Source organism: Anolis carolinensis, unplaced genomic scaffold (assembly GCF_035594765.1).
Source record: "Anolis carolinensis isolate JA03-04 unplaced genomic scaffold, rAnoCar3.1.pri scaffold_10, whole genome shotgun sequence".
Classification (NCBI taxonomy): Eukaryota; Metazoa; Chordata; class Lepidosauria; order Squamata; family Dactyloidae; genus Anolis; species Anolis carolinensis.
In genome coordinates, this window is record NW_026943821.1 from 12,087,077 (window position 1) to 12,111,392 (window position 24,316).

General features: G+C 41.7%; 1 protein-coding gene across 1 annotated transcript; it reads left to right on the forward strand.

Moving 5' to 3' along the window:
• The first annotated feature begins 258 nt into the window (after positions 1-258).
• Positions 259-14,841, forward strand: ethe1 (ETHE1 persulfide dioxygenase). The gene is made up of 7 exons (XM_008113796.2): positions 259-449; positions 10,197-10,341; positions 11,155-11,303; positions 12,047-12,176; positions 12,822-12,911; positions 13,903-14,019; positions 14,305-14,841. Exons 1-7 carry the CDS (start codon positions 342-344, stop codon positions 14,355-14,357), a joined length of 792 nt encoding a protein of 263 aa, XP_008112003.2. The 5' UTR covers positions 259-341; the 3' UTR covers positions 14,358-14,841.
• The last annotated feature ends 9,475 nt before the right edge of the window (positions 14,842-24,316 follow it).

Genomic DNA, 24,316 nt, shown 5'->3' on the forward strand with positions numbered 1-24,316 from the left:
GGGCTATGAATTTAGAGGACTTGCCGTAGAAAACCATTTAGGGGGCAGCTACACAGTAGAATGAATGCAGTTTGAAACCGCTTTAACTGCCATGTCTCAATGCTATGGAATCCTAGGAATTGAAAGCTTTGGGTTTTCATAATCAGGCATGGGCAAACTTTGGCCCTCCGGGTGTTTTGAACTTCAACTCCCACAATGGGAGGGCCGAAGTTTGCCCCGTGCGCCTGTCCCTTTAAGAAGGCGCGTCCGGCCTGCGCCACTCCCCCCGCTGCGCCCTGCCAGAGCCCTGAGCCTTGCAAGGGCGTCGCTGTGCTCCTTTTCCCGGAGATCCTCGCATCCCGATGTGGCCGCCCAGGAGATGCCCGCCCGGCCTCCTCGCCGCCCTCGCCTCGCCCCGGAGGGGACTCGCCGCCCTCGCCGCCCAGCGCAGGGGGCTGCTCTTCCGACAGGTGAGCCGCAACCGAGGGCGCGTCTATACCGTAGAGTTAACGCGGTTTGATCCCACTTGAACTGCCGTGTCTCGTTGCCATGGAATCACCGGAGCTGCAGCTTTCTTTGGTGCCTCACCGGAACTAGAAAACCCCCAAAATTCCATAGCTTTGAGAAATTGCAGTTAAAATGGGGCCAAACTGCGTTAATTCTACAGTGTAGATGTACTCCTTGCCTTCTCTGTGTATCTGTGCCTGCCTCCCCATCTTCCATGACTTTTCCTTAAACTGGATCTTCACTGCCAGTTCAAGGCAGATGATTAGGATTCAGAAACTGGATTATATGACAGTAGATGGGACCTTTGGAAGACTTTGCAAGACTTTGAGAGGCCCTTTGCACTGCCATATAAAGTCCAGATTATCATCTTTGAGCTGGATTATCAGGCAGTGTAGACTCATATAATCCAGTTCAAAGCAGACAATCAGATGATATAATAATATACTTTAATACTTTAAGAACATGATTTATTATTAGTCTTAATGAAATATAGACTTATCATAAATGCACATTATATTACTTTTCTATATCTCTCTGTTAACCAAATGATGACATACTGCTTGGAAATCCTGACTATTAGTATTACTACTACTACTACTACTACTATTATTATTATTATTATTTTATTTTCCAACTGTCTTACTGAAACAACAATGATTGTTTAGTTTAACTATAACAGTTTTTGGCAGTTCTTTGTTAGAACATTACCAATGTCAGCTGCTTCTAACCTAACAATTTTATTCGAAGTGTTTAATGCCAGTGCTAATGCTTTTTGCTTTTGCTTTTTGGTGTGTTTCTTTGCCAAGTACTTTTGCATTTTTATATTGCCATTTGTTAAGATTTTTTTTCTTTTTTATATAAATATGGACATTTTAGCTTTGTTTTTGTTTTTTTTCCTCTCTCCCTTTTTGATCCTTTTTTAATTTCAGTTTTCCTACTTTCTATAAAATCAAATGTTCTCACTCTTTCGATGTTAATTTACTTTATCTTATAAGGTAAAACTTCAATAAATAATAGTAATAGAAATAATAATAATAATAATAATAATAAACAAACAATTGCAACATTCCTACTTGCCTCCAACAGACAAGAGTTCTTTCTCCCACCCTGGACATTATTCCATCTAATCTAATCTAATCTAATCTAATCTAAATCCATAATAAAAGTGAAAACCCGTATGTGGCACAGGTGTCCGCTCACACAGACAGCCTCCATCCTCCACAAACAGGCTACAGTTCCCAGGGCTCAGAATCTAGCAAGTCACCCTTTTGCACTGACATTGCGGTTACAGCGAGCTCCATGAACATGTATCCCAGCCCCTGCCAATGTCCTCCCCAAACACTATGACCCACCACCCAAAGAATGCTTTCATTTGGGGACCATTTCATCCTAGATTTTGCTTTTTCTTCCACCACAGGCAGGCATCCCAGGGTTCTCCACTGCTGTGGCATTTGCATGGCCCCGCCCACTGCCCTTCCCTTTCAAATCTGTCTGCATAACAAACACAGCAGAACTGAGCAGCAACTAAACTTACTGAAGGAGTTTGGGGATTGACTCCACATGGTGGAAGTTGTAGTTCACCCTGCATCAAGTCACACCACTATGACTCCTACTGGGAAATTTAGAGAAGTTGTAGTTCATCTACACCCAGAACACTATGAACTCAAACAATGATGGGTCTGGGCCAAACTGGCCATGCATACCTGATATGCCCAGATTTGAATACTGGTGGGTTTTGGAGGGGTATTGCCCTAAACATTTGGGAGTAGTAGGTACTGGGATTTATAGTTCACCTGCAATGAATGAGCACTTCTAACCCTACCGATAATACACCAGGACCACACTTGGCACACTGAGCCCCCATAACCAATACAACATATTGCAAAGTTTAACGAAAAGGGAGTTATAGTTCACCTGCATCCACAGAAATAGAGCCCCCATGACTTACTTTACATCCAGGAGGTGTTGGGAGGGGGATGGACTGTGTATGAAGGAACTTGCATATGGGAATTGTAGTTCCCTGAACCAAATGAACCCAGCTGACACTGGATCTACTCTAAACTTTGAACACAGGCAAACAATGTCTTTCTCAAATGACCCGGGCACCGCCGGGTCCCCAAGCTAGTAGATATATAAACCCCACTTGCCTTGTTTCCAACAGACCTCGCAAGCTCTGAGGTTGCCCGCCATAGATGTGGGCAAAATGTCAGGAGAGAATGCTTCTGTAACATGGCCACACAGCCCGGAAAACTCACAGTAACCTAGTGATTCCAGCCACAAAACCTTCGACAACACATTGTTCATACAGTAAAGATTTTTATATTATTATTATTATTATTATTATTATTATTATTATTATTATTATTATTACTTTATTTATATTCCGCCCTATCTCCCTAAGGGGACTCAGGGCGGATCACAGTACACATACTGTTGTGACTGCGCCTTTGGGGATTATGGTTGATGGTGATGGAATTCGAAGAGGAAGAAAAAACCCTCGTGATGAGGGTTCACTGGAGGAGTTGCGCAGGAAGCGACTTAGAGAGCTATATGGGGGATCTTCTGAGGAAGATTAAGATGGGGAGATGGATGCTGAGGAACAGGTGGTGGCTGGGGAAGCGGGCACTGAATGGGCACAGCCACCTGGGGATTTGGGGCCTATGGATACTTCTGAACCTGGGGTTTCTGCAGGAGCTGATCCCAATTGGGATGCTTGGAGAAGGGAGGATGGTTCTTTAAGTGTTCATGGGGCTAAGTGTGGGCAGGATGATTGGGACTCCGACGAATTGCTAGGTACTCCAGATCCACGAGCTCTAGCTGTGTGGAGTTCAGACTCTGAGTAGATTTGGGACACCTGGTGTTTGGGTGTGAGTGTTTGGTCACCCAGGAGGAAGGGGAATAAAATGGGAATGTTTGGCCACTGCACTTTGCGTGTGGCAAGGTGTTGCTGAGGCGCCATTGGGATCTCTGTGTTTCCATGAAGACTGGACTTGGACTATGATTTGAATCTGCTGATATCACCTAGCTTGGCTCTCGCTGTGTCTTATCGTGGACCTGTTTTGTATGACTGCACCCTCTTCGGACTTTGGATTGAATTTGACCTGGCTTCTGTCTACACCCTCTGACTGACGGCTACTCCCGGCTTCTGACCATTGGTTTGTCTTTCGGAATTTCTGCTGCCTCCTGACCTGACCTTGGATTCTTCTGACGACGGCTATTCATCATCCCTTTGAGGCTTTCGGCTTATCTGCACCGTGGAAGCAGCTTTATTGCTTTTCTAGTTTGTTTATTTTCCAGCAATTAACTCTATTTGTTTTCCAAAGCTGAATTGAAGCGTTATTTAGTTTTTTATTGAATGCCAGCATGGGAAATTAGCGTGGCTCGTTTTTGAGTTATTAATGTCCAATATACTCTCGAAACACTGAAAAGTGAAGTGTTTCAAGGATATTTCCTGTGTTTATGTTATTTTCTGGCTTATCTTCGGAATAAACTCTGTTTTGTATGTTAACTGGCGTCTGACTCTTGACACATACACGACAAACATTCAATACCGTTTGGACAGACAGGACAGGACAGAAAAGCATTCAATGTCATTATCAGACATACCACATATGTATACAGACGGACAGCTTCCGGCTTCATGAGGGTATGCTTGATTCTGTCCACAGGGGGCGCTGTTGCTTCATCATCCACTGTGATGCCGAGTCTTTTTTGATGGTAGTACTTCCTCATGTTCTTCTCAGGCGCTGCCAGCAGTTTTATGGTGTCATAAATTAAGTTAAATTAGCCTCCTGCATTCAGCGGTACCTAGAATTCTCTACTTATAGACACAGATGTTTTCGAGCTGCTTAGGTGGCAGGAGCTTAACCCCAACCCGGGCTTCGAACCAACAACCTCTTGGTCAGTGGTGATTTATTGCTGCTGTTTACTAACCCTGCGCCACATATATGTATATTGTATGAAACTCTTAAAGGGTTTGGGTTAACCTCCACTTTTCTCGTAAAGCTGAATTATCATGTCGTGAAAGGATGAATATCTAAAAAATGTGTCACCAACATGGAAAGTTTGGAAATCTATGTTTTAAGGTCAGGGAATGGCAAATTGGTTCAGGGTGGAGTTGGCAGTCAGGAGATGGAGATTTCCTAAAAACTTGCATCATGTTCCTTTGCATTGTTATTTTAGATGACTTCACCTTCCAGTGACCCTAGAGTTTTCTTGGCAAGATTTCTTCAGAGGATGTTTGCCAGTGCCTTCCTTTTTGAATCTAAGAGAGTGTGACCTGCCCAAACTCAATGAGTTTTCACTAAATTCAAACCCTGGTCTTGGAAAATCCTAGTTCAACATTTAGCTACACTGGTTTGCATGTTCATTTCAGCCCCAGGACCATAAATATGGAGGACTGTGGTTGAGGGCTATGGAGGCCAAAAGCATCCCTCAAAATAATTTTCTTCCAGTCGTTAAAGTTCTTTGTAGCATTGCCAAGAAGAAGAGTTTGCAAATCATTCACCCTAAAGCCATTCTAATTGCTCTGTTTGGTAGCATGCCTTGCTTCTTTTCTTTGTAGGCCTGTACTGTATTTCTAAATGCTGAATTGAAGCTTTAAGGTACTACAACATTCAATATTTGAGATTGAAGGGAAATTGAATGAGGGCCATAGAAGTCTTACAATAGGGAGATGCTCTCAATTTGCAACCTGTCTGCAGAATTCCGTATACAGGTTGCGTATCCCTTGCCTAAAATGTTTGGAAGCAGAAATATTTTGGATTTTGGATTTTTTTCTGGCGTTTGGAATATTTGCATATACAGTATAAGATATAATGTATATGCAGATGTCTAGAAATGTATACCTTCTGCTCAAAGCCCAGAGATAATTTTATTAACAGTATTTTGAAATATGTTTGTCATTGTAATCTAGTCCATGTGTGCTTTTATTTTGTGTCAGGAGTGACTTGAGAAACTGCAAGTCACTTCTAGTGTGAGAGAATTGGCCATCTGCAAGGACATTGCCCAGGGACGCACAGATGTTTGATGTTTACCATTCTGTGGGAGGCTTCTCTTATGTCCCTGCATAATGAGCTGGAGCTGACAGACGGGAGCTCACTCCGTTCCCCAGATTCAGACCGCCAACCTTTCGGTTAGCAGTCATGCCAGCATGAGAGTTTAACCCATTTTGTACTGAACCATCAGAAAGATGTCACTATCTCAGCCATCCATGTAGATGATTTTGGAGTATATCTGGATTCCCAGATAAGAAATGTTCAACCTACAGTTCCATGTAGGATTATATACATACAAGACACTTTCTCGTACACAGACATACACATTATAAATCAAAATATGATTGTGTTGTTTATCAGTGAAATCTTCACTTCCTTTTAACTTTCCCACCTAACATTTTCCTGTCTGTTGGAGATTATTTTTATTGTAATATAGTGGAATAGCTTGAATTTTCACATGACAACAGAAAAAAGTTAACTTTTTTTTTTTACTACCATGACCAGTGAAATGTGCTTCTGGATTTTTCTGCTTCATGCGACAAAATAGTCTTACTTCCTTACAGTGGTGTGTCTGTCTATTTGCGCTTGTTTTATTTCTACATTTATCACCGCCCTTTTCTCCACTGCGGGCAAGGTGACACACATAGCTCTTATCTCTTGACTCACTTTATTCTCACAACAACATCCCTCTTTGGTAGGTCTGCTAAGGATTTGAGATCAGCCTGTGAATTTCATGATTCCATGACTCCAAGGGTTTGAACTCAGATCTTCCCATGTCCCTGACTAGTACTGTAACCATGATCCTGTCTGGACTCTGCAGACTTGAACTTGTATATTTGGAGAAAGGTGTGTTTTACTTCATCAGGTGACAAAATGTCTAAACACCAGAAGAAACTACACATCCCAGAGTTCTATAATATAGAATTGGTGCTAAGGTCTTGCATTGTGGAAGAGCCCTTGGTTAAGTGTTGAGTAAGGCATGCAATACATATAAACATTCAAATGTGAGGCAAGCATGGATATCGTGCAGCCCTCTAGTTCAGCGTTTCTCAACCTGGGGGTCAGGACCCCTGTGGGGGTCACGAGGGGGTTTCAGAGGGATCGCCAAAGACCATCAGAAAACACATATTTCTGATGGTCTCAGGAACCCAAATCCCTCCAGCATTTTCTGTTGGTCATGTGGGTTCTGTATCGGAAGTTTGGCCCAATTCTATCATTGGTAGGGTTTAAGGATCTCTTTGATTGTAGGAGAACTATGAATCCCAGCAGCTACAACTCACAGATGTCAAGTTCTGCTTTCCCCAAACTCCACTGGTGTTCACATTTGGGCACATTGAGTATTCATGCCAAGTTTGGTCCAGATCCATCATTGTTTGAGTCCACAGTGCTTTCTGGATGTAGGTGAACTACAACTCCAAAACTCAAGGTTAATGTCCGCCAAACTCTTCCATATTTTCTGTTGGCCATGGGAGTTCTGTGTGCCAAGTTTAGCTCAATTCCATTGTTGGTGGAATTCAGAATGCTCTTTGATTGTAGGTGATCAATTGTAGGTGATCAATTGTAGCCAACTACAATTCCCAAATTACAAAATCAACCCCCCCCCCCCATGCTACCAGTATTCAAATTTGTGCATATTGGGTATTTGTGCCAAATGTGGTCCAGTGAATTAAAATACATCCTGCATATCAGATATTTACATTACGATTCATAACAGCAGCAAAATTACAGTTACGAAGTAGCAACGAAAATAATGTTATGGTTGGGGGCTCACCACTATGTGAGGAACTGTATTAAGGGGTCATTGCATTAGGAAGGTTGAGAACCACTGCTCTAGATGTTACCCGACTGCAACTTCCATTAGCTTTAGCTGACATGGTCAGTAATGAGGGATGCTGGGAGGTGCAATCCAACAGCATCCAGAAAAGTTGCTTATTTCCACCCTTTGATCCAGATTACCTTAAAAATTTGGATTGTGCAGAGTGAGTTGAGGAGGTAGAATGGCGCAGGTGCCCTGGGCGCCTCAAGGGAGAAAGGGCAGAGGGATCAAGGGGCCTTCTAGGGTAACAAGGAAGTTGGAGGAGCAAAGCTCAGAGGAGAAGATATGATAGAGCAAGATAAAGGGTGTAAAGTCAGGTTGTTGAAGGGACAGATAGATCCAGCAGTAGATATGGAGCTTATAGCAAGGAAGAACTTTATGATCCAAAAGCCTTGAGAGATTCCAGAATCCATCAAGGTTTCCTGATGACCATGAACCCATTTTTCATAATTTTTTCAAGTACAGGCAGTTCTCTGGTTATCAATATGCAACTTAGAAGCGACTCATTGTCACGAATGGGGATGAGAGAACAGGAAGTGCAAGAAATCTCTCAATCGGAAGGGAAATTCACTCCTGGAAGAGTTATCATGGGGGAAAGGTGTCCCAACGGAAGCTTTATCTCCAATCCTTGTTTCCACAACAAGCCAAATCTTTCAAAATCCGATTATTACAGGGACAGAAAGTGCAGCCAATCTTCTGAACAGGGGCACAATAGACAGCAAAACGAACACTGAAGGGATATTAACTTAGCTATATGGCTGGAGTTATACTTAAAAATATCCATACACATTCAAAAACAAAAATACAGAACCTGTCTTGTTCGAAACCTGGGGACTGCCTGCATTTTCAAATCTTTCCATTTCTGCCCTCCCGGAATCTTTTTTGAGGTTGCAGTTTCTTAATATTCATTGACATTGCTATTGGATTAAACTGGGATAGGCCTGTTCATGAAACCTTCCATGGAGTGCCCAAAGTTTCCCAACCCAAAAATGACTCAGTTGGAATTCCACCTGTCATTTTGAAATAAGAAATATGTCTTATTGAGTCCTCCCTGCCTCAGAAAAAAGGGTAATTTGGAGATGTTGAGGACCACAAAGATAGCATTGAGGAGCACATGAACGCCCTGTGCTTTGTGCCGGCTGAACTTCTGACCTGAAGGTTGAGTTGCTGACCTGAGGCTTGCTGGTTCGAATCTGCAAGATGGGGTGAGCTCCCGTCTGTCAGTTCTAGCATGCAGTAACATGAGAGAAGCCACCCAGCTAACACATCTGGGCGTCCCCCGGGCAACGTCTCTGTAGATGGCCAATTCTCTCACTCCAGAAGCGACTTGGAGTATGTTTTCAAATTGCTTCTGACACAAAAAAATAATATTTTAAACACCAGGATTTGTGCTTGCAGTCCATACTCTTGTAGAATTTTTATGTAATTGGCTTTCTTATTACAAACCTTTAATACAACCATATAAAGATCTGAAAGCATGTGCTGATCTCTGCTGAATTTTGATTTAAACGATGAACCTTGTTTTGGATCATGGTCCTTCCTCTATGGTCTTGCTTGTCTTTCATCTCAAGAATTACACTATGTAACAAAATTTGAAAGATTATCTGTTCCTGGTTTGGAAGTGTTATTTCCTATTTAGTTGTTTTACTCCAGAAACTTCATTTTTGTAGCTGTCACAAACTCTGTTGAATTGGTTGAGACTCTATGAGATATTCATTGAAAAACTATAGCAAAATGTGCTGCAGGATGTCCCACAAAAATAAAGTTTTTGCAGGTTAACAAACGTTTTCCATGTTTTTATGATAGAACCAATTAGGAAATGACATTTATAACTTGGGAACAAAAATTGTGTTGCATAGTATTAGTAACCTGTTAGTCTCTCAATTTTCTGCTCAGTTCATTATGTGATAGAATTTGGGTGATGATTAGGTATAGCATCTCAATTCATTTGGCATTCAACTTCAACATATGGAAAATTATGAAATAAGTGTGTTAACATTGATATGGGTATTTACAAACGCTGGAAAATACTGATAGGAGGAGGCTGTAAAATGTCTGAAGATAAAGCTTGAAGCATTAGAAAAGTTCATTGCATACATCAACCAAAGGGATTTATGTACATATGAAATGAAATAAGCTATCAGCAATTACAGATTTAACTGATTTTAATGTCTTTTATTTTTTTAATACAATATCTGAAAAAAATAATAATTTTGGTATCAGTCCCAGCATGGTATAATGGTTGTAGTGTCAAACTTTGGAGATCAGGATTCTTTTCCCCACTCAGCCATGGAAAGATACTTGGTGACTCTGGGCAAGGCACACATTCTCAGCCTCAGAAAATCCCATGATAGGTTCACTTTAAGGTCACCATAAGTTGGAAATCACGCACACAGCAACAACAAGGAAACCAAATTAAGCATGTACTTAAATTAAAACTAGTGTGATATCATTGTTCAAGTCCTCAATGAGGATATGTTCTGCCTATAAAAAGGCAGGGCATAAATCCGTCATAGGAAAGAAGGGTATTCTGTTACGAGAGCCAGCATGGTGTAGTGGTTTGAGTGCTGGGCTATGCTTCTGAAGATCAGGGTGTGAATCTCACAGAAACCTATTAGGTTGACCTTGGGCAAGTCACACGCTCTCAGCCTCTGAGTAAGACAAAGTCTCTGAACAAATATTGCCAAGGAAAACCTGCGATATGGTTGTCTTAGAATATCAAGAAGTGTCCTGAAGGCACACAACAACAAATATTATTTTACACTTTTCTCATTAAGAACCCAAAATCAAATGTGTCTGCTAGCAGTGAGCAGACGTCCATTTTTGTGTATCACCAGAGCTTCCCATCCATGTCATCCATGGGCTAATCCGATATCTTTTTATCCCACTCCTACAAGCTCTTTGAATCAGAAAGCTTCACCTATACCTACTTGCTGGCAGATGCGACAACCAAGGAGGCAGTTCTGATAGACCCAGTTCTGGAGACGGCCAAGAGAGATTCAACCCTGGTGAAGCAACTAGGACTTAATTTGCTCTATGCGGGTGAGTTTGAGCCCTACCAACAACTGTCTTAATTTGGCAGGAACAGTCCCAGTGTTTCTGCTGCTTTTAAAATGTGCCTTATTTCCTACTGGCAAATATTTTCTCCCTGCTAGATAAAATGATGAGGGTTTTTCAAATAGGAATTTTTGTGAAAAATTCTCTTAGGCAAAAATAATGTTTCTGCATGGAAAACAGTATAAGTTTTATGAAATAGAACAGAACTGTACAAAACAATGATTGCAAAATCCAGGGTTATTTATTTGTTTGGAGAAAAAACATGCAAAATGTTTTTTCCCAAAAAATGCAAAGACATACAAAATTTTGTAGTGGTAGGTGAAAAAAATTGAAAGCAGAAGATACCCATTAATACTGGATTAATGAAGTGATCACTTGAGAAATTATTTGAGGCCAAATTGGGATTCTAGAGGGCCAAATTTGGCTTTAGACGCTGCACTTTTGGGTCCGGCATTGGGCCTTAGGTAACGGTAAAGGTTTTCACCTGACATTAAGTCTAGTCATGTCCAACTCTGGTGCTCATCTCCATTTCTAAGCCGAAGAGCTGGCATTGTCCATAGACACCCCCAAGTTCATGTGGCTGGCAAGACTGCATGGTGCACCATTCATTAACCGCTGGAATGGTACTTGCTTATTGATCTACTCATATTTGCTAACAGCAGGTGCTCACCCCGCTCCCTGGATTTGAACTGCTGACCTTTTGGTCAGCAAATTCAGCAGCTCATCGATTTAACCTGCTGTACCTTAGATTCTACAATAAAGTAAGGTTTTTCCCTTTCTCTTCCTTCCCTATTCCAGTCAACACCCATTGCCATGCCGATCACATCACAGGCACAGGACTCCTGAAGAATCTGCTGCCAGGCTGCCGAAGTGTCATCGCCAAAGCCAGTGGTGCTTCTGCTGATATCCTCATCCAGGAAGGGCATCTCCTGAAGTTTGGGACATTTGTACGTCACTTTTATCTCTGAAATCCAACATGGTTGTTGGGATTCAAGGCAAAGCTTAAAATATTTACTTTTTTGGGACTACAACTCTTAGGCTGGCAGATTATGAGAGTCATAACCTCCCGCTCCACCTCACTCACTGCCCTGTTATTTTATTAGGATCTGACTCATACGTTTCCATTGATTACACTCTATAACAAAATTTGAGAAAAAAAATCTGTTCTTGGTTTGAACGTGTTATTTTCTGTTTAATTGAGCAGTACTTACTTTGAAAGTAGTTGTTATACTCTGGAAACTTTGTTTTTGTGGCTGCCACAAACTAGATTGAATTGATTGAGACTATATAAGATATTCATTGAAAGTCTATAGCAAAATGTGCTGCAGGATGTCCTGCAAAAACAATGTTTTTTTCAATTTAGTAAACTTTCCCCATATTTTTATGATAGAACCAATTAGGAAATGACATTTATAACCCAGGAACAAAAATAATGTTACAAAGTGTTATCATACCCTCCAATTGATTGTGTTACTCTTTTAAGTTTTTGTCTTTATACTGAAAACATTCTTCCACAGTGGTTGGAAGGACTGGGCATGTTCTTGAGTAGAAATACATGGCAGTGAGTTCATGCTCTGTTTTAGCCAGCTTCTTTCATGGTAGGCTTGTTGGGAGCTTACTTGGGCAATGGGACAAAAAGAGAAAGAGCTCTTAAGGCTTCAATGTCTTGCTATGCCTTGCATTTTTGCAGGCCTTGGAGGCCCGTGCCACCCCTGGGCACACAGACGGCTGCTTGACCTATGTACTGAATGACAAAGGGATGGCCTTCACTGGGGATGCTTTGCTGATCCGAGGCTGTGGACGGACAGACTTCCAGCAAGGTAAGGAGGTCCTACAGTGTTAGTTGATCATAGAGTTGGAACAGACCACAAGGGCCATCTACTCAACCTTGCAGCAGAGCCCAATTAAATCTACCTTCCCTTTTCCTGTAGTTTGAATCCATCACTCTGTGTCTTAGTCTCCAGAGCAGCAGAAAACAAGTTTGCTCCATCTTCATGAACTCTTTAAAATGGCTGTCATGTCAGATGTGAAATTTAGGCAGCATGGCCAAATGATGGTAGATTCTGGGAGCTGACATCCAAAACATCTAGAGGAACAAAGCCTGAGAACCACTGCATTGCTTAGGAGAGTTGAATGGAGATGTTCCTAGCTAGGTGGGCTTTCTTTGTGGGGATGGATCTATTGGGAAGCTCCCAGCGCCACTGGGATGAACACACTTGCCAAGCAATTCTGGCTGTTGTAGCCTCACAATGGACTTTTCCAAGTTCTAGTCAGGAGCAAGGTCAGGGACACACAGTCAAGAGTGTGGCCCACTGAACTCATTTGCACTTTGTTGGAAAGCTCAGGAGAAATGAGTGAAAACCTTTTGGCCGAGTGGGTGTTCTCCTGATTTGCCAAAGGAGCGAAGGTTGGAGGAAGAACTCCTTGGAGGCCTTTGACCTAACTGGCTTCCTTTGCTGCCTCAGGTTGCCCAAATACCCTCTACCGGTCGGTCCATGAGAAAATCTTCACGCTGCCTGGAGACTGCCTGATCTACCCTGCCCATGACTATACAGGTGAGTTTCTGAATCCCACACAGGAGCAGGGCTGGAGAACCTATGGCTCTCCAGCTAAAGTTGGACTCCAATTCCACCTGCCTCAGAAGTCTGATCAGTGCAGAAGCATCATGTATCTCATTGACATCTGAAGAAATACATATTTCCTTGTCCCACTGCTGGTCCCACTTGATGATCTCTAGCTCTGAGACTATGCAAAGAAACACTTCTCCTGATCTACTTCTTAAAGGAGAAAATTTATTTAATTACAAGATGAAATCTTTTTGCTGGTTTGTAATTTCTGGTTTCAACCACTTGATTCGTTTATTATTGATTTCATGTAAACCATACTGGAAGGCTTTTTGGCTCCAGATTTGGCAAAGGTTTTTCCCTGGCATTAAGTCTAGTCGTGTCTTGACTCTGGGGGTTGGTGCTCATCTCCATTTCTAAGCCGAAGAGCAGGCATTGTCCTTAAACGCCTCCTAGGTTATGTGGCTGGCATGACTGCATGGCATGCCAATACCTTCCTGCAAAAGCAGTACCTATTGATCTACTCACATTTGCATGTGTTTGACTGCTAGGTTGGAAGAAGCTGGTGCTAACAGCGAGAGCTCACTCTACTGCCCAGATTCAAACTACCAACCTTTTGGTCAGGAAGTTCAGCAACTCAGCGGTTTAAGCCGCTGTGCCACTGGGGCTCCAGATTAGTCCTATAATATTTCATATAAATGGGCAAAGATCAAATGTCTCTTGACCAGCTCACTCTAATCCTTCATGTCTCTCTTGTCCAGATTTTGTAAACAATTGGATTATTATGCCCAGAATCCCCTAGCTAAGAGAGCTTCCATACTACATAAAGGATTCTGGGTGTTGTTGCCCCCAAAAGGGATTTTTTTTAGCTCTGCCTCCACCACAAGAGCTTTGCTCAGTCAATCTGTTGCTCGTAATGGTGTTAGGGGAAAAATATCCTGCTATTTTCTTCATGAATTATAATTCCCCCTTCCTCTTGCAGGCCAAACTGTTTCCACAGTGGAAGAAGAGAGAACCCTGAATCCTCGCTTGACCTTATCCCGGGAAGCCTTTGTGGAACTGATGAACAATCTGAATCTGCCCAAACCCAAACAGATCGGTGAGCTTCCATTCCCACGTTTAGGGAGAGGAACGAAGGCCAAAGTCTCCTCTGTCTTCTAAGATAGTATCTGCTTAAAATTAGTGATTGCTGCCAAAGAATTTGAATTTAGGGGAAGGCCAAAAATTCTGATGGAGAGTTCCTAGTCCTTGATGAGGACTATAAATTTGTTCAGGATGTGGTTGGTCTCCAACAAAGAGAGATGTGGTTTAATTTTGCATGTGGGACTTTCTGCTGCTCTTAATCATGTGGGATCTCATGCTCAATCTTTGTCGTCACCTGCAGATTTTGCAGTACCTGCTAACCTCAAGTGTGGAATCCAAGATGTACCTGCCTAGCCACACACTTTCTCCTCTGGACCATGTCTCCTTCAGCTTAATTACAGGGCATTGGAAGGACCTCCCGCCTTGGCAATGTGATTTGTCCATGGGATACATACAACCTCGAGACCACTGTATGGTAATTGAAGAAGGAAGATGAAAGGCGAGACACGAAACGACAGTCAAATGCATCAGCTGTCTTCCATTCTGGATCTCCACCACCTGTACCTATATGAAGGAAGAACATCATCCTTAACTCTTTGGGCTGCTTTCTAGCAACTATTTCCATTGGCAGACATTGCCAGCCCAGCCTTGTGGTCCATTATGTTTCTTTCAAGGCTCCATTGCACTATGGTTTTCCTTTTGACCCTTGAGATTTCATAACTGAATTAAAAAGCAGAGAACCTTATCCAGTGAATGTCTGGAACTCAGGGTAGCCAGCATTTTGTATGTGAATGTTCTTTTTTAAAAAAATGAAATAAACATTGTTTCTTGTTATGTAGTTGGACTTTCAAATAAAATGGGATTCTGCTGTTAGATGGGGAGCCATTTGATATGGAGTTCAATCCTCCCACAGCTGAATGGACAAAGTTCAATACTGATTTCTTGGATCTTCAGCCCAGTTCCATTTTTTAAAGACCTGGAGTTTGGTCTGCTGAAGTATCATTGTTTTGAAGAACAAGTGTCCTTCTCTCTGAATTGTTTTAAAAGTTCTCTTACAGCCAAAATGCCATTTCACTGATTCATTTAGAATTACACTATGTAACAAAATTTGAAAAAATTCTGTTCCTGATTTTAAAGTGTTGTTTCCTGTTTAATTGCTCAGTACATACTTTGAAAGTAATTGTTATATTCCAGAAACTTCTTTCTTTTTTTGTGGCTGAGAGTAGTATTATTATTTCATTTGTAATGTTGTTTGATGAAAATATGCCATTTTAAACCTTTCAATGTGCAAACCGCAACAAAGTTTTAGCAGTTTAATAAACTTTTCCCATGTTTTTATGATAGAAGCAATTTGGAAATGACATTTATAATCCAGGAACAAAAATTACGTTACATAGTGTTATTTATTTCTTCGATTAATAAAGGAATACCCTGCTTTTCTCCCAGCAATGGGAGAAAGGCATATTAAACCCAAGTAGCCTAAGAAACAATTTCTGTAAACAACAAAGGCAGCAACTATGTTTTTAAAGCACACATTAAAACAGTTTACAAAGTATAATAAAAACCTAATAAAAAGATACAAACACATTCCATTAAAATGTAAACAAAAACAGACAGGAGGAAGTTTTTCTGTTCCAATATGTTTTGAAACAAAGCCTGCTCAAGGAGTGGAATAAAATGTTGCAGCTGAGAACTGACAGAAAATAGTCTGGGACAATAGAAAAGTTGTTTGGATACGTTTACAAAAATATCTGCAACAAGACACAAACATCTATGGTCGCATTGTTTACAATTTTGTGGTGCAGTTTCAGGTTCCAACCACTAGGTGGAGGTGTTTCATTATGGAATCTTATGTCAATGGGCAAGTGCAATAATCCCTGCAGCAACCTAGAAGTCTCCAAAATTTCAGCAGAGCAGAAGTGCTGCAGACAGAAACATTCCACCCTTCTCCACTCCCTGGACTTTATCACCCTAATTTCAAATCTGTTGTTTCCCCTCCTGTGCAAACTATGGTGGGCCTGTCTTCCAAAGTAGTATGAAAATAAATATGTGCCTGTTTTTTGGGACACTGGTAACATGCATGGGCATATTCAGTGGCCATGCATTTTTACACAATGGATAGCATGTGTCGACCTACTGTGTTTGGAGAATGCCTACCTCCCTCTTGAGTAAAAGGTGTTTTTTATAATATATTTTTGTCCCCACATTTCTCCAAATACTAGGAACTCCAAGGACTAGGAAGACCATGCAACATGGTAATAATGCATCCCATGTGCCATAGAGTTTATTTAGAGCATATTTGTTGTTTATTCGTTCATTTACTTTCAACTCTTCGTGACCATGCCAGAGCTCCCTGTTGGCCATCACCACCCCCAGCTCCTTCAAGGTCAAGCCAGTACTTCAAGGATACCATCCATATCCATCTTGCCCTTGGTCAATTCCTCTTCCTCCCCCCCTTTCCTTTTAGAGTATGTGTATATAAGTTGTAGTGCGTGGGGTATGACTCTCCAAGGTCTGCGGGGTTTATATACTCCCTTAGCCTCCCACAGTTGCCCAGTCCTGCTTTAGATAAATGTAATATAATAATAATAATAATAATAATAATAATAATAATAATAATAATAATAATAATAATAATAACAACTATCTTTGGGTGCAGTGCCAAAAGATCTCAGCTGGCATTTGGAAACAATAGACATTGACAAAATTACGATCTGTCAACTGCAAAAGGCCACCCTACTGGGATATGCGCGCATCATCCAAAAATACATCACACAGTCCTAGACACTTGGGAAGTGTTTGACTTGTGATTTTGTGATATGAAATCCAGCATGTCTATCTTGTTTGCTGTGTCATACAATAAAATAATAACAATAATAATAATTAATAAGCTGTTCTCCATGAGCTTCCCTACTGCCCCAAGCTACTCCCTGGTACATTGGACACTTGGTTTGTTCATACAGTGCTAATAATACACTTTATTTATATTCTGCTCTATCTCCTCAGAAGGATTCAGAGTGGATTACAGAACACATATAAAGCAAACATTCAATGCCTTTTACACAACGACATACAATACACAGACAGAGGAAACGGTATTCATTTTTCTTCTCCGGCGTTTGGAAGCAATGTTCAACTTCTGGCCATGGGGAGGTGTGATTGTTCCATTTTTCCATTCCTAGGACCCTGTTATTCGTAGATATCTCCGATCTCTTGCATATCTGCATGAGGTGCCCTTTTACCTTCCTGCCAAGGCGGTATCTATTGATCTACTCGCATTGCACGCTTTCGAACTGCTAGGTTGGTGGAAACTAGGGCTGGCAGTTGCGAGCTCATCCCAACTCGCGGCTTTGAACTACCAACCGTCCAGTCGACAGACTTCTTGCAGCTAGTGGTTTAACCCACTGCCCTACCATGGCTAAGATTGTATTCTGAGTCTTCTTGGTTTTTGAACACAAAACTGGGGATCGGAATGGTGTAATGTTTGGTCATTTCACCAGGAAGCAAAATCTTTTGAGCCAACCTCCTCCTGACTAGATGAACTAATGTGTGTGGTTTTAAAATGTATCCACACAGAATAATGGAAAGGATCCTCATCCGCCTTCTCACGCCCTCCATTCTTTCCTCCAGTCTTTCTATGAACACAATTCCTCTCCTTTCTCAAATGTTGACTCAAGTCTTTGAAGCCAGCCTCTCATGCGTTTCTTGCACCTTCTTCACCCTTGAAATGCTTATGTAAAAGCAAATTCACAGTTATATTTTGCATCCCTTCCAGTGTTGGGTGTGGATATTGCCATTTCTGGTCCTATCTTTGAAATATTGGTGGGTATAGCTATACCAGAAGAAATGGAAGGTGCTAATTTGGAGAGAAAACAGAGTGCAAAATAGTATAAACAACAGATGTATGGGACTAGTTTATTTCTTGGTACTGCAACCGTATGGCACATGCCTTCTATCTATTTTTTCAACACATCAACCTCAAATTAGGCAGATTCCAGGTGTGTTAATAAAGGTTTGTTTACTAGAGCTGCAAAGTCAGAACTACCCTGATATTTTAGAGCAAAACCTGTGTCTCAAGAATAATTTGTGGGGTTCCCTTTCTCTTCTGAGGCTGAGAGAGCATGACCTGTCCAGGGTCACCCTGTGAGCTTCCATGGTTAAACAAGGAATGAAACCCTGATCTCCAGAGGTGTATGCCAATGCCCAGATTACTAAACCACATTCTCTCTTTGCTCAGAGTATACTGTCCATATAGCAAGAACCAAGGCTTAGATCTACACTGTCATATCATCCAGTTCAAAGCAGATAATCTGGATTTACAAGGGGCCATAGAAGGAATATATATACACATAAACACACACTTTACTAGATGGTGCTCTTACCCTGAGATTCCTCCCACTTTCCCTCAGTTTAAGCAACTCTACTAATGTGTTGTCGAAGGCTTTCATGGCTGGAATCACTGGGTTGCTGTGAGTCTTTCTGGCTGTATGGCCATGTTCCAGAAGCATTATCTCCTGACTTTTCGCCCACATCTATGGCAGGCATCCTCAGAGATTGTGGGGTCTGTTGGAAACTGGGCAAGAGGAGTTTATTATATATCTGTTCAATGTCCAGGGTGGGAGAAAGAACTGTTGTTTGCCTTAGGCAAGTGTGGATGTTGCAATTGGCCTCCTTGATTAGCATTGAAAAGCTTTGCAGCTTCAAAGTCTGGCTGCTTCTACCAGTGATTAAGCATGATATTTCATACTACTTTAACTGACCCAGTTGGAGCCCCTGGTGATGTAGTGGGTTAAAGCCTTGTGACTTGAAGGTTGGGTTGCTGACCTGAAGGCTGCCAGGTTCAAATTCAACCCAGGGAGAGTGTGGATGAGCTCCCTCTATCAGCTCCCGCTCCATGTGAGGACATGAGAGAAGCCTCCCACAAGGATGGTAAAAAACATCAAAACATCCGGGCATCTCCTGGGGAAACGTCCTTGCAGACGGCCAATTCCCTCACTCCAGAAGCAACTTGCAGTTTCTCAAGTCGCTTCTGACACGGAAAAAAAACCTGATCCAGTTTAGCAGGAATAATCCCAATTAATCCCCCAACCTCTATTTTTTCAGATGTTTTTCAAATGGCCCTTTTCTGCTTTCCTCCTGTTTTCTCTTTCAGCACATTTAAATTGCTACAAACTGAGCTCAAAGGGCAAAAGTAATTTGTGTTCATCAGAGAAAAGGGAATTGTATCCTTCCCAAAGGATTCAAGCAAAAGGAAACTGCTGGAGCATATCTCTTATGAATTGTGAATAACATTGGCCATCTTTTCTACACTCTGATGTTGGTTGTCACATATGTCCTGGTAAAACCTTTGAGGATATTGATACCTTAAGCGTGAATCATAGTACAAAGTACATCATGCAAAAATTTAAAAATTCAACGTCTAGCGAATGAATATATTTGTACACCCTTTTCTTTACCCTGAGATTTCTCCACATTGGCCGCCTGAGACCCAAGCAGAGAGGCCAGGCCATGGGATCAAGGAAGCTTAGAATGGGAAAAAAACGTTTTTGAAAAAACCAAGGCTGCCATAAATCCCACACCAGTCTGGCTATAGAATTTGCTCACTGTTCTAATATGGAACCTATGGGCTAAAACGTATTCTTTCAAATTTCACATGCTAATAAGTTGGGGTGAATCCTGTCTTGTATAACCTGATTTGGCTTGCGAAGCATGCGAAGCTGTAAAGCTGTGTTGCTGGGATTAGATGTTATCACCATTGTGTGTTCTGCATTTTCAATCTGTTCCCCTCCCATTTGTTTGCCAGGGTGCTCTGTCCCTGTGTTTCGTCTTATCATCAGCCGATAATACACAATGACCCTTGATCTTCCAGCTGTATCGAGTGATGTGGCTTCTGTTGTGTTCAGGACCTTGGCTTAAATCTTTGTTGGCTTTGCTATCTCACTTGCTCTGCCTTTCTTCCACTCTTCTTTCTAAACATGAACTGATTGAATATTCTCAACCATACCTTGTGATCGTCCACCCAGGTAGGCAACCCAAGGCCTTGGAAAGATACATGTACAATGTCCAAACTGTGGTTTCTGGCAGTTTAGATGCCCACAATCTTTTAGTGGCTCGTGTCGTTCTAGGATCACTCATCAAAAGAAGTCAAGTTTTCCGAGTTCTGTCCCCAGCCACCATCTCCACTGGCTTGGATGACATTCATATTTGAAATGCAAATAGAAATTTGCATGTCTTCTCTGTACAGAATGAATACCTTTTTAGAAAGAAGATATGTGTGTATGTGTTTGTAAATCAGTACTCAGGAGCTGAAAACACCTGAGAAGAATGATAGGACCAAGCTCACGTTTTTGCTGCAGGTTTCACCCTTTTGTCTGAAGTTTTGAAATCCCTAGATTGTAAATGTATTTGGAACTCCAAACACATTTACAATCTAGGGATTTCAAGTTATTGATCTAGTGTTATTGAGCAGTGTGATCAAACACATTCAGGTCATGCTCAGAAAGGTGTTTTTGTCATGAAATAGGATTATTCCATGCTGTTGTGGGGGAACAGAAATAGGAAACCCAGCCAAACTTCCTGCATCTCAAGAGTTTGAATGGCAACATTTCTTTGCATTTCTTTGCCATTTACAGATAAAAATAGTTGGTTTTTTTTCAGATTCATTTGCAAACCTTTTCATAGCTCTAGTACTGAGAACCATCATAGTGTAGTGGTTTGAGCATTGGACCATGACTCTGGAGATCAGGGTTCGAATCCCCACTCAGCCATGGAAACCCATTGAGCAGGTCACACTCTCTCAGCCTCAGAGGAAACCAAAGTGACCCCTCGCTCTGAACAAATTATGCCAAAAAAACCTTGTGAGAAGCTTTCCTTCGGATTGTTATAAATCAGAAATTACTTAGTATATGTATGTGCTGCTGAAGTGAGCACAGAAAGGTGCATAAAACAATCCCCTTCTGTTGGCAGTATCTATGTTCTACCTTATTTTCCTCCTTTTTACCCTATTTTTAGTTGTTAAGTCTCCAAAAATAACAGACCTCATCAAAGACATAATTCTGCTTTGGCTTTAGGGGTGAATTTGTCTACCAAATGCCATGCTTCTATGTGGGCAACGCCCAGTGCCACCCATCAGGCAAACTGTGCAGCTGGGTCCCATATGGCCATATCTCTCCATCTCTGGTCACTTGAATGCATCAGAATACAAATCAAAATGTGTTCTGCTACTACTCCTATTCAACAAAAAGTTTTGTAACAACACATACTCTTTCAAATTTTGTGAAAACTACAACGTGTATATCCAAAAAAGATTAAAATATGGTCAGAACAGCTAAAGTAATTTATGAGGGAGAACACACAAACCAGAAGATACTGCAGCAGTTTGCTGCAGTGGACTAAACCGCACAGCGGGCTAAACTGCTAGCTGCAGAAAATCCTGCTGATTGAAAGAGCAGTAGTTTGAGGCCAGGTCGAGGTGAGCACCTACAGTCAGCCCCAGTTCCCTGCCCACCTAGCAGATCAAAAACCGAAATGCGTGTAGATAAATAGGTACCGCTTAAGTGGGAAGGTAATAAAAGGTGCCCCTAAGGCCCTGCCAACGATTCCACTGGGAGAACGTCTAAGGACAACAATGCCCCTTGGTAGTGACAGCCCCCCCCTCCCCCGCCATGGCCAGAGTCGAACACAGTCTCCAAGATGCTGGAAATAATATGGGAAATGTCTTTACCTCTGTTTGTGTACTGTCTGTCCTTGTTGATTGTATAATGGCATTGAATGCTTGCTATATGTGTGTTCTGTAAGCTGCCCTGAGTCTCTTTGGGGAGAATACAGCAGAATATAAATAAAGTATATGTGTGTGTGTGTGTGTAATATTACTTGCTTGAGCCAGCTGGGAAAAGGGAAGATTTCGCTTTCTCCACTCCTCTCCTATCCCTCATTTATCTACTTCTGCACCAATTTGAAGTAAACTGAGGACAAAGAAGAAAAATGGGAAGAGAAGAAGGACACTGGGACATTTTCAAAGCTGCTGCGTGTGGTTGAGTGACATCAGAGTGTGTTCAAGGTGACAACAATGATTGATGTTGAAGAACTCACAAGCAAAGAGAGGCTGCAGCTGCTTGCTTTTGCCTAACTCTACTTGAAAAGGGACATTCTGCTTTATCCTGGAATTAATTAACCCTTTTTTTGGACTTTGAATCCAATTTGCAGCAACTGAAATGAGCCAGGGACAAAGGAGTAAAGTGGGAAAAGGAGAGGGAGACTTATTTAAAAAGTAACTAAAAAGTGGAATGATGGAGGATTATTTGGGACTGACATTTGGAAAGTACATGACAAGTGATCAGAATGCTGAAAAAGAGATAATGTTACCACTCTAGGCTGTGGTGCTGTTTTTCAAAAATGTTTTAAAATTAAGAGGCAGGGATCCTTTTCTTCTCTCCCATCTATACAATGTTCCCAGAGTGTCCTCGATTTCCCAGAGATTTCCCAAGGGAAACCAAAAAGGACTATAAACATGAGCAAAACCAGGCAGGATCTGGCATGTTCGGAGCTGTCAGTTTAGCCAGGCATGTTTGAGAGGAACTGGTTTTTCCCACAGGCCCAGGAGCCAAGATTGTGTAATGTTTGTGAAAGTGTCCGTCAGAGAGTAGTCTCCCCCCCCCCCCCCCCAGAACGTGGGATGATACAGCCAACATTTCACAGATAAAATTCAGGAAACACTTCAGGAACATCTCATCGAAGTAGGGAGAAGAACACGCAAAGTAGGAGAGGCTGCAGCAGTTTGCTTTTGCTTGATCTTACTAGGAACACAAGGTTCTTCCCCCTTCCTATCCTTTTCCCTGTGCTGAATTAAATGAGTGCACTTTGAACCCAGCTTGCACCAGCGAAGTACTTTGAAGGCAAAAGGGGAAAGCGGGAAGAGGAAAAAGAAACAGAAAATTGTATACGCAGGTGAAAAGGATGCAAAACAGGCTTTGGGTGGATCTACAGCAAGCTACTGACAGGGAAGACATGAACCATTATGGAGCCTTCACTAAACTGCCATTGCAGATTGTCTGGACTATAGATCCCATCATTCCCAACCAGTCATGAAAAAATTGAACCCTCCTAATTTTTTTAAAAAAACCTCTTACGCAGCTTAAAAGTCTTATGTTTAAATGTTTATTTTCTTTTAAAAGAAGCTCTCAAAGGATTTATGATAGATCTGTGCAGCATGATAAACAGTGGCTGCTAGTTTTTCTACTGATCTTCCTGGTTTGCCTTTAAGAAAAGCTTAAACCAAAGACTTTTCTTGGCAAGAGACAAAATGTTGGACACAGTGGCTTTTTCTAAAATGTGAGGCTCTTCTTTAAAAATAAATAAGGACAGGAAGTGGGGCAGGAAAAAACTGGCAGTTCTCTGGTTTATCAAAAAATGGTGCCTGCATTTGCTTGCTTTCCTTTTTCTTTCCAACCATTCTCCTCTTTCATATCGTGTGTATTAAGGATTGTCAGCCTTCAAGCAGGGACCTGCTTGTGTGTTTTACCCTGAATGTTGCTTGCAAAATGTAAACACTTTATGAAAGAATTAGGATGAGGATATTAAGAGGGTGAGTATAAAAGCATTATGCTCTTGTCTCTCCAAACACTAGAATTAGAGGTCATTCAAGAAATTGGTTAGCGCACGTTCCAGACAAACAAAAGGAACTTGTTTTGAGTCAGCTTTTGTTACATTGACCCCACTCTTCCTAAACCAGTTATCTGAGATCTTTTAATAACTGGAGATGTTTTACAACCAAGAACGAAACCATGAGAACTAAAAAAAAGAAAAGAGAAGCAAAGTGTATCATTAAGCTGCACCTTTCTTCTTTCTGTAGCAAGGAACTCGAATAACAACAACAACAACAACAACAACAATAACAACAACAACAACAACAACGATAATATTGCCAGAATTTTCCGTAAGAGTGTACTTCATGTAACACAGTGGTTCCCAACCTATGGTCCGTAGAACGAAAATATGATCTGTAAGAACGAAAATATGATCTGTAGCCTCGCCGTTACTACACCGTTGCAACGAGAGTGACTGGTCTTGCGAAACCCTCTTATAGTGCCGAGGCAACGGGGATGTCAGGAAGGGAGCGGCTGACTACTCACAAAAGGCATGACAAGAAGCCTCCTGACTGCAGCTTCTCCTCCTCCTCCCTCCCCCTGAGCCATTCCATTTGGCGCCTGGAAGCGGGGACACCCTGGTGTCCCCGCTTGGATCCTGCATTGGATAGACCACATCAGCTCTAGATTATTAAATATAGTTTTCTGTGGTCGAGCAGATGGTGACTA

What these genes read in the sequence shown, in the direction of transcription:
- ethe1 (XM_008113796.2), top strand. Translation starts at nt 342, where the DNA reads ATGTGGCCGCCCAGGAGATGCCCGCCCGGCCTCCTCGCCGCCCTCGCC. An exon ending in ACTTAATTTGCTCTATGCGG is followed by an intron (nt 10,342 to 11,154) that starts GTGAGTTTGAGC and finishes TCCCTATTCCAG; the next exon opens with TCAACACCCATTGCCATGCC. An exon ending in GCCCAAACCCAAACAGATCG is followed by an intron (nt 14,020 to 14,304) that starts GTGAGCTTCCAT and finishes CGTCACCTGCAG; the next exon opens with ATTTTGCAGTACCTGCTAAC.